General features: G+C 37.6%; 1 protein-coding gene across 1 annotated transcript; it reads right to left on the bottom strand.

Moving 5' to 3' along the window:
* Positions 1-10,495: 10,495 nt before the first annotated feature.
* On the bottom strand, positions 10,496-11,325 carry LOC110929404 (17.9 kDa class II heat shock protein-like). The gene has a single exon (XM_022172555.2). The coding sequence runs from the start codon at positions 11,146-11,148 to the stop codon at positions 10,669-10,671; it is 480 nt and encodes a 159-aa protein (XP_022028247.1). The 5' UTR covers positions 11,149-11,325; the 3' UTR covers positions 10,496-10,668.
* Between the last annotated feature and the right edge of the window lie 346 nt (positions 11,326-11,671).

Below are 11,671 nucleotides of genomic sequence, written 5' to 3'. Positions count from 1 at the left end.
ACCCCCAAAATCCACCCGCGGAGTACCACCGCTTGGGAGCGTGACTGACCAGGATCAAGCCATCAATCATATCAAACATAGCAATTAAAATAAAAGTAAATAATGTAAATCATCATGACACGATTGATGTTTCAAAACCAACATCGTTTAAGTAGCGGAAGCAACATAAAGTAAATCCAAATTTAAGTTATAAGTTCAATAACGTTTATGATCCATCTGCCCACAACGACCTGCTCCTTCCTTGTGCAAGCTCCAATATGTACCTAAGGTCCTGCAAGGCATGCAGCAAATAATCAACAAACTAGTTGAGCGAGTTCACAGAAAGTAAGTTCATAACATGCATAAGTATAGCTAGTGGGGGCTTCCCATACTAGTGTGTACTAAAGGTGGGGGCTTCCCATGTTTATCCTGGCTAATGAGGGCTTCTCATTAACGGTACTTACTAGACTAACTTCCGACCATGTGTTCTTCTTACTGAGAACAGGAAAACGTACAGGGTCACGTAGGCTTTACGTGACGTGCCCTTCCCCGAGGACAGTGGTACGCGTGGGGGCTACGTAGGCTTTACGCAGCGTGGCCTTCCGTCCTGGAAGCCAGTAGATGGTATTGGGTCACGTAGGCTTTACGTAACGTGTCCTTCCCGACCCGGGAGACATATGGAGAATATACTGGGTTACGTAGGCTTTACGTAACGTGTCCTGACTAACCTGAGGACGATGGTCTATAGTCTGGTATATGCGTAAGTACGAGTAATCATTCCACATTCATCATATCCAACCCAATTCCCAACCCGGGAATCCCATGCCTTGGCTGTGTGAACTCACCTTGGTTTGCTCGGCAGATACACAAGGAATATAAGTAGCAAGTAAATGGTCACTCACGTCCTACCATGGTTATTATACGAGTCAGGTTCGTATATAGCACGTATATAGTAATCACGTATAGTCATGGCATACATGTACGCACGTAAGCAGATAAGACATAGCATGCGTGATTCAATTGTCTAAGTCCAACAATACCCGGCCCAATGACATAAGCAGCCCAATAACAAAACAGTCCAGATTCTCAATCGGCCCAAATAGTAAACACATACAAGTCCATTAATAAACAGCCCACAAATCAAATCATTGGGCTCAATAGATTGGGCCCGTAACAGTGAAGGCCCAACAGTGTGCGTGTGAATGATGGTCTCGACTCGCAACGGGGTTACGAGTCGCAACGGGGATCTCGAGTCGTAACGGCTGGATACGAGTCGCAACAAATGGTCTCGGTTCATCCTGGTCTGGTTACGAGTCGCAATCTGACTCGCAACCGTGGTTGCGGTTCGTGCGGTTTGGTCTCGAGTGGGTACCGACTCGCAACTGGTGATACCGAGTCGCAACCGTGGTGTGTGTAACAGCCTTCCTTAATTCTATCAATTAAACTCCGTGATTTCAGCTAACAGTTTGGTCAGTTTCGGAAACAGATCAAATCAACAATTAATCTATAATCAAGCATGTTCATAATCAACATCAATTCAAGAACAATTAACCAATCTTGTACAGAACATGTAATCGGGTCATGTGATACATAATCCCATAGACTAACATGCAACCTAGGTCATGAAAACCCAAAACGAATCATCATACCAACCTTTCAGGAACAATCTATGTTAGCCGATCCTCAATCGTTTAATCTAATATTATCATACACACAATCCAAACATATATCATGTTAACCGATTTATCAAGCATCTCGCTATTTGAATATCTTCATACATCCGATTTGCATGAACACATATAAGAGCCGATTTACAAAACATTTATCAATTTACATTCCAATCAACACATTAACAAGAATTCTTGGTTAAGCAAACACCAACATACAAAACCATACGATAACCATTTAATAAGCAACCTAGTTATCAAGCACTAACCGGTTGGATTGAAGGTAGAGGATTGATTCGTTTCACAAGCTTCAAAGTGTGTGTGTGTGCCGTCGGGTTCCAAGCAAGCCGAGAGAGAGAGCAAAGCTTCTAGGGTTTGTGTGTGTGTTCTTGTGTTGTAACAAATGAGAGGAAAACAAGACCCTTAGTTTTGGTATAGTGGTTGCGAGTGGGGAGTGGGCCGAGCCCACTCGGTTGTCTAATGGACCCGAGAACAAGGAGTGGCCCAAAGGGCTTTGTGTGGCCGGTTCACAAACATACGACATACATACACACATAATGCATATAACATAACATATATCATGAAATCAATTAATCATTCGGGTTTATAAAATCACATATCGTGCACAAACGTTACATCAAAGCAAGTCTAAAGTTCGAGTTGTCACAGTTCGCGCCGGAGAGGTAACCTCAGTATATCCGGACAAGCTGGAGAGTCTGCTACTCTATACCCAGTTTTGCCGGAGAAAATTTTCTATTTCCCATAAATAGTATCTTTTCAAGATTTTAAAAGTGTCTCTTTTATTAGGACTTTTATCCAGAATCAAGGAAATTTGTATTCCCATAACATATCTTATTCTAGACCAAATAATATCAATAAGCAAGAATAAATAGCAATTAAGTGCTATTGCCTGCTAACCGTCATTCTTATGACATACCAGTATCCATTACATTATTTTTATATAAGTAATTTTCCTTAAAGTTTATTTAAGGCAAAATTCTTAAGTTCAAGTCTAAATATCATTCAGAATGTTATCAGATAATATTAAGTTTCTAATTTTCCGTTTAAGCTTAGGTATTATTATAACACCTATTTGCGTAAACAAGTGGCTTAGCTTATACTAAGGCATCTTTTCTTATGTTCAAGTCTAAATGCTATCAGATGTGCTACCAGTTAAGTTAATAGTAATCTCCTAACTCTTTTATTTAAGCTTAAGTATTGTTATCACAACACTTATAGGCTTAAAGCGGTGGCTTAGCTCTGATACCACCTTCTGTCACGACCCCCGACCCCATCCTGGCCGGAATCGGTGTCGTGAGCAGTCCAGTGGTACCGGTGATTATTTTGAAAAACATTGCAGCGGAAATTTCATCAGGACCGTGAGTTAGGAAAAATATCAGAGTTTAAAAACACCGGATTTTATTTAAAAAGATGGAATAAATTCCATGTTTTACAAAGGTAGCTTTTAATAAAAACAATATTTCTTAATTTGAAAATAAGCCACTTCTTGAAGTCTTTTAGTGCCGGATCCAATCCTTACTCCAATCTACTGTAATTACCTGAAATGCGTTTTAAAAAGGTTTCGTCAGCGGGAAATACTGAGTGAGTTCATTCATTTTACTGAAAACGACACATTTGTTATAATTTACAGTATTAAGGGTTTTTACATATGTTTATTATCAACCAACATTTCAAGAATAGGTATTTGTCACAGACCAGCTCTGTGACTGTGGTCATATCACCATTGGCTGGCCCAATGAGTGACGTATATCACTTTCTTTTAGGCTCGCCCACCTAATGTGATTAAAACAATAATAATACTGTGCACAATACCCCACATACCGGCTGTAATTTGGTGATTACATAAACTTAATCACTGTAATTATAACTTTAAAAAAATTAGTTTGGAGTATTGTAAAACAATTGATAAAAAGAGAATGACTCACAAATCAGTATGCAGGATTGAGTTAACAAACTTCTTGATTCTATTTCTTCTGATAATTAACCATGCATTTTATTATTCTGGATCCTCTGATGATTTAATAGTTTGTTTGATTGTAAGGGTGTAGTTGGGAGTGTTTTTGGTGGTTTAACAGAATAGAATACGTATTGGTGTAAAACCCAAATCAAACCTTAACGGTAGTCATGAGATTCGAACCTTAACGAATTTCACAAAAACCGGGTTAATGATCAATACAGCAGTTACGATAATTTCCCGAGATCAAATTCTCACAATGAATGACCAAGTGCAATACTTCAACTCATTTATCAAAATGACAAACGACAAAGTATAGTACTTCAACTCATTATCGAATTATCGACAACGACAAAGTACAATGCTTCAACTCATTTATCGGATTATCGACAAACGACAAAGCATAACCCAATGTGGGCGGCACTTAGGCATTCCTTGGATATATTGATCACTCGGAAAATGAATCGTAATAGCGATTGAGTGATTATTGGTTAGAACACCAACGTATAGAGAGAAGAAGAAGAGAAATGAGCAAAGAAAAATGAATCCTAAGCTTCTTATTTATAGCAAGCAAGCAGGCAGCTCAATTCCTTTTCTGTTCGATGTGGGATTCAAGTGACGTGCTTGCTAGCTAGCTTGACGTGCTAGCTAGCTAGCTTAGTTATATTATTTCAGCTGCTTAACTCGTTTTTCTTGTATAACTTTTAAAATATGATGTTTTATAAAACGATGAATATGTCAATAGAACGAGCATATTTTTATCTACGTTTTAACCTAAGTTTCATTAAAAACGGAGTAAGGAAAAAAAAATAATATATTTTATTATTAATATTAAACGTTCTTATACGACCTCATATATATCTATTTTTAATAGACCTTACTTAGCTTAATTAATCTTGTTAGCTTAATTAATATTGATTAACTGATCAATTAATCATACTAAACTTAATTAGGGTTTCCTTATTGTATAATTATCATACTAAATATTAATTTTAGTGAGGGTTGTTACACAACCAAATAAATCACACTCTTTTCTTAGCAATTTCTTTTTGTTTTTTACTATTTCAGCACTTCCCACGCATTTTACTCTTAACTTTTCCCATAGATCTGCAGCATTTGTGTATTCGATAAAAGAAATTATGTCGTCTCTGACAGACTGATGCAGCAATGCGATGCACTTTTGCTCAGCAACAAAATTCTCTATATCTTCAGTTTGTGTCAGATTTTCACCACGTTGTCCTCCATCATGGTATCCATTCTTTAGACTTTTCCAGCTTGGATACGCAAATGCCTTTAACCACTCTTCAAATTTCTTGGCCCACCGACTGTACTCTTCAATTGCCATCAACTTTGGAGGTTTGTTATATGTGCCGTATGCACTCTCCACACTTAAAGCGTCAGAAAAAGTTTTCTTTGCATTCGGAGTGTTCTCATTGGTGTTGCTTGAAGTATCATCTCCGGTGTTTCCAGCAAAGGCAAACATATCACTGAAAGGATTAATGAACTTGTCCATCTTTCACGTACCTGAAAAGTTAACAAACACATAGAAAAAAATTTGGAATTTTGAAAAACTTAGTTTCAAACGAAATTACTTGAAGCGAAATTGCTTCAAGCGAAATCACACTTCACACGAGATTACTGACTTCAAACGGAATTATCAACCAGATCTAATTCCGTGTGGAATTAGGTCACCTTCAAACGAAATTAAGTCTCTTGGTGTGGAATTAGTTACTTTGAAACGAAATTAGTAATTCCGTTTGAACTTTTAAACAAAATTAAGTTCCGTGTGAACTGAACAATGCTTTTCAAACGGAATTAATCCAAACGTTTTAATTCCGTGCGGAATTATAGTGGACTTTTCAAACGGAATTAGGATGACGTCATGATTTTCGTATCTGATTTCAAGCGGAATTAAAGATTTTATCAAATTTTGATCGATTTTAAGTCCAAATCTTTCAAGGATTACTTAAAACTGTGTTTTACTTGATATATGTAAGTTTTTAGCCATTTCAACCGTTAAATTTTGTTCAAATCAGAAAAGAATGAGTAGAAGTGAGAGAATCTGATGAAATCAAGCTGAATTGGTATGAACTCCTCGTCCTGAGCTCTGATACCACTTGTTGGATCGTCGTGTAACCCTAAACAGTCAGTTTGAGTAGTTCATCATCAAATACAAAGGCGGAATCAACGTAAAAGATGTCAAACAGCTTGTTTTTCCTCTAATTATCTTCTTTTACTGAGTTCCTGAGCTTTTACAATTCAGATAACAATCCGGTAGCACCTCGGCTCTCAAACACTAATTCCGTATGAAATGAACATGGCACCTAGGTATTTATGGAGGTGTAATTCCACATGAAACCAGTCAACACGAAATTACATGTTCATGCGATATTACTAATTCCGTGCGGAATTAGTAATCTCGTGTGAAACACTTAATTCCGTGCGGAATTACATATGTGTAATTTCGTGCGGAATTACCCTAAAATACTGTTTCTCGAATTCCATGCCCTAGTCTATCTAGTACAATATAAGACTTAACAAAGACGAAGTTAACAGACATCAGTGCACCAACACATAATGCCCATTTTGTTTGCATCTGTAACAAACTACTTCTGACTTCCCTTCAGATCTTCTTCCCTTTGTTCTTCCTTCCATCTTTCCTTTGTCACTCCTTTAAATTTTTGGAACTTCTCCCCTCTTATCCTTTGCTCAAATGTTTTTGTGAGCAATGCTATTATTTCAGCAATTGTAGAAAAATCTGATGAAGTATCAAAAATCTATGATTCTGATGTTTGAACTTATGAGGGTTGGGGTCAAAAATTTTGGTTTTTTGTGTGTAGGAGATGGGAGCTATAGGTCCTCCTCTTTGGGTTAAATTTTCATAAATTTCTTCTTCTCTAGGTACTAAGATACTATAGAGATCATGAAGGTTTAGATTGCCTAATTCTAAACTGGAGGCTAGAGTCATGGTGAGATTTTCCATTCTCTTGATAAGGCATCTAAAAAGTTCACATTCCTTTCATCTTTGGATTTTTCAACACCAAACTTCTTTAAGTCATTCAGAATTTCAATAAATCTGTTATATGTTTATGAAAGTGTTTCATTTGGAGGACTTTTACAACGTTCATATGATGAGACACAACTAGTTCTTTTGTATTTTTTCATTCTTCTCCTCCTTCACAAAAATTTTCCAACTAATCCCATATTTCCTTTGCCAATGCACACACAAATACTTGAGAAAATACATCATTTGAAAATGCCATAATCAAGAGTGATTTGGCACTTTCATCTGTTTCCACCAATTTCTTGTCATCATCACTCCATTGACTTTCTAGTTTTGGAGCCCATGATGCGGCGATTGTTGGAGACTGGTCAGTTTGTGGGAAAAGTGCAATTTCAACATGGGGTATATGTGGGCCTCTCTCAATGGATTGAAATAGAGCTCAATCATGTCCATTAAGGAGATTGATCATCCTAATTCTCCATTGGGTTTTATTTGAATTGCTTTAGCCATGATTTGACGAAAGCCCGAGATGGACCAACGGGTATTGGACCAGGTATGGGTATAGAAAAAAGATATTTCGTGGGTATGGGATTAGATGATACCTGATCTGATTACCCGAAACCATATACTCGTTTACCCGAAATATATGCCTGAAAATTTTTAAGTTTTATATTTATTTTTCTTTAATTATAGTTTAGTAATGTTTCATATTTTTGTAAGTTTATTATTTGAAAAATAAATTTTTTTTTTAAATATATATTTTTGATGACATTATTCATATTTATATGCTATAAAATACAAAATTATTTTTTGAGATTAATATTATACTATATTTACATTTTTAAATATATCAAATATTATTACGGTGACAATAATATGTTTATTATTTATCATAATTTAATATATGATATAAATTTAAAAAAAATTATAAAGGAATGTAAAAAATATATGTACTGAAAATCGCAATGGGTATACCCGATACTCTATGGATAAATATCTGCCAAATACCTGACAGTTAATAGGCCGGGTATGAGACAAGATTTTACAACCGAATACGAGTATGAGATTAATCATCCCAATCCATACCCGGCCCATTGCAATCCTTGCCTAAACCCAAGTATTTTAAAGACGAGCACCCCATTGGTTAGGCTGGACGGTATGGGGTTAGTCCCCAGTGCGTCCAGGTCCGGCGACGGTACACACACCGTGCCCCCCCCCCCCGGTCCCTGTCCTGACCGTCCGCCTCAAGCCGTTTGAGACGGTCCACAAAATGACAAAAGAGTGTGGGGAACGAGGAACTTTTGATCGTTTGATTAAAAAAAATTCCAATTTCCATTAAATAAAGCAACAACCATTTTTTAAAATTATACCAAATTCACTCAAACTTTTATAAATACTCACCACTTTTTCACCATTTTTCACACCTTTTTACCCACTACAATCTCATATTTCTCTCACATTTTATAAACACTCTTCCCTTTTTATATAAACTCAACATTTTTTATACCATTTTTTACCCACTACCACCCCATCTCTCTCTCTCAAAATTTACCATGGCTTCACCTTCTTCCATTTCTTCATCTTCTTCGTCTACGTGGTATTCATCATCTTATCTTCGGAAGAGAATGACGCATTTATGGAAAACATGATTATGAACGCGTCTCAAGTCTTCATGGCAGGTGATGAAGCGTCATCCCAACGGCTAACTAGACGAGCAAAATTAAACCGAGACAAAGAAGGTACTTTACTATTTTTTCCGTATGTTTATTTAGATTTGAAAATGTATTCTATAATTAATTTCATATATTTTTTCGTTTTAAATATATAGCCGCCCACGATAAACTAGTAGCCGATTATTTTTCCGACGAACCCGTGTACACAGACGAGATGTTTCGACGTCGGTTCCACATGAGTCGTCGACTTTTTTTACGTATCGCAGGCGACATGGCCCAGTCTGATCCGTTTTTTACACTGCGATACGACGCTAGGGGGCAAAGGGGTTTCACTAATTTATAAAAATGTACGTCGGTCATTCGCCAACTGGCATATGGTTACGCACCCGATGCATTGGACGAGTATTTAAGGATGTCCGAAAGAACCGCACGTCTATGTTTGCACAAGTTTTGCGAATGGTTGTCAAATTATATAGCAAGAGGTACCTGCGGAGACCGAATTAATTATATCATGCACACGAACAGAGACATGGTTTCCCAGAAATGCTCGGGAGCATTGATTGCATGCATTGGCCGTGGCAGAACTGCCCAACTGCCTAGCAAGGTCAGTATACTAGGGGAGATCATGGACATCTGACTATTATTCTAGAGGCTGTTGCGTCACAGGATCTCTGGATCTGGCATGCTTTTTTTGGTCTACCTGGTTCGCTCAATTACCTTAACATCATATACCAGTCACAGATATATGACGATGTAGTGGCGGGAACAGGTCCAGACACAAGTTTTACGGTTTCGGGGGTGGAATACAGGCGAGGTTACTGCTTAGTAGATGGAATATACCAACGTACTCGACAATCGTTAAAACTATTCCACACCCGACAGACGAAAAAAGAAAAAAAATTGCGAAGTATCAAGAGGTGCGAGAAAAGATATTGAACGGGCTTTTGGTGTTCTACAAAAAAATGGCATATCATTGAACATCTAGCACGTTCGGCTACACCAAAGAGGTTACGACACATTATGTACGCTTGTATCATCCTTCATAACATGGTCATTGAAGACGAAGGTAGAGCGATATGCGAGTACGACGAAAACGCGTCTACCGGAAATTCTGTTGCAGTTAGTTTGGAACAACAAGATTTGAACATGTTCTCTCTACGTAACGAGTACACACATCATAACCTACAAGCGGACTTGGTGGAGTACATTTGGAACAATGCTCAAAACGAACCAGACGACCACATGCAGGACGAAGACTATTAGCTTTTTTTAATATTTTTTAATCCTTAGGATTTTTAAAGTTTATGTTATTTTAATTTATTAGGATTTTTTTAATTTTATGTTTTTTTTAGTTTATGTATTGTTTTTTAATATTAATGAAAATATTTTCTTAATTTATTTGTTAAATGTTAAAAAAGTGGAAGATTAAAAAAATAAAAAAGTGGTGAAGTAGGATTATCTAAGATCATCCTCCCATTTCCACTAAATTTATGGATGGACCATCCTCCAAAGTATGGTGATGTGGTGATGACGTGACGGATCATCCTCCCTTGGAGGATCATCCCCATACCATGTAGCCTTAGGGTATAGGGAGTGTTTAGACACTTGAAAGTGGTAAACTTCAAAATCAACCAATAAGAGTGTGTAATGTCAAAGTGGTAAATTATGCTCAAAAGTGTTGACAATGCTTAAACACTTTAGACACTTTAGGGTGAACAGGGTGCCCTCGGGAAGGGGGGCGGTGAGTGTGAACCCCGCTCAGGAACACCGCCGCCATCCCCTTGGTGACCCAAATCGAGGTGTGGTGTGCGGGTTGTGTTCACCGATGGAGTTTTGTAATTTTTGACCCTTTTTTATTAAAACAAAAAAAAAAGCAAGTCCCCCAAAAGAAGAGTGCCGCCATCAAATTAAGGGTGGGAGAGTTAAGTGAGGAGTTGACGTGACACGTAATAATTGGCTGTGGGTAAGAGAGATCGCTCCCCACTTTGATAAATTCATGTCACCTACATAAATTTCCCAAAAAATATGCCATGTGTCCATTTCTATAATTTGGTCAATGCATTCAGGTGAGTTATCATTTGTGTTGAGTCAAAAAAATTCATGGCTTGAAATAGAGTTTCGCCTAACCCAAATTCAATTCCTAAACCTGTTCATTATTTCCACTAAAATCGTTCAAATGAAATCAAACATCCATGAATTTAAACCAAAAATACGCTGAGTTCTAATTCATAAATAAACAAACAGCACGTCGATTATGGTAGCAAACAGAGCCAAACAACAAACCATATATCCACTAACATTCTTTAAACCCCATCACTCATAACATTCCCATTACAGATCAAACATCCGATACTACCGCATACGCATTCTTCAAGCCACCTGCACCTGGATCGTCTTCGGCTTCTTCGGCTCAGGCGGAGGCAGCTTCTCCACAGTCACCGTAAGCACACCGTCCTGACAAACGGCCGATATCTTATCCGTATTCGCATTCTCTGGCAATGCAAACTTCCTCATGAACTTCCCAATCCTCCTCTCCATCCTCACATACTTCGCTCCTTCCTTCTCTTCCTCTCGGTTCCTCTCTCCGCTTATCACCAGAACGTTGTCGTCTTCCACCTGCACCTTTATATCCCCCGACTTCAGCCCCGGCATATCCACAATAAACGCGTAGGAGTTAGGATACTCCTTGACGTCAGCAGGGGTTGCCGCCATTGCCCTTGCATCGCGGACGTAAGCCCGAGATGGACCGCCGTTGTTGGACTTGTTGCCGGTTGTGTTATCGGTGGATTCGAGGATGTGTTGGAGGTTGCGGAGGAACGGAGTGTCTAATCCCATCAGACTGAATTCCATTTCGATTGTTGTAGAAAGCGATTGAAGAATTTGGATTAACAATTGAGATGTAGTTGTTGTATAACAGGATGATGAGGAAAGTGGAGTTTGAATGGCGGATTTATTTGGATGAAAAAGTAGATTCTGGAAAGAAATGGAAGGGGGAAAGACGATTCTAGATTTCTGTTTTAGTTTCTAGAATGAAGGGAAGACGAAAACAAGGCTTTCCTTTTTGAATAAATTTATATATATATTTTTTAAATTTAGTTGGACGGAAATAAATCTTATCCAAAAGAAAAATCTAGTGACTAAATCTACGCATGAAACATGTTTTCTAATAGATTAATTAATTACACATTTACCCTTACAAACTTAAAATTTTTTTAATTACACATTTACCCTTACAAACTTAAAATTTTGAGTAAATTGTTTAGGACTGTTTTTCATTTTCATTCAAGATAATTTTTTTTAATTATAAAACTTACGGGACGATTTTGGCAATTTACTCAAACTCTTTTTAATTTATTTTATTTAATTAATTTTG

This window comes from Helianthus annuus, chromosome 3, assembly GCF_002127325.2.
Source record: "Helianthus annuus cultivar XRQ/B chromosome 3, HanXRQr2.0-SUNRISE, whole genome shotgun sequence".
In the NCBI taxonomy this organism is placed as follows: domain Eukaryota; kingdom Viridiplantae; phylum Streptophyta; class Magnoliopsida; order Asterales; family Asteraceae; genus Helianthus; species Helianthus annuus.
Note: the sequence above shows the minus strand (reverse complement) of the source record. Positions and strands in the feature narration are given on the sequence as shown.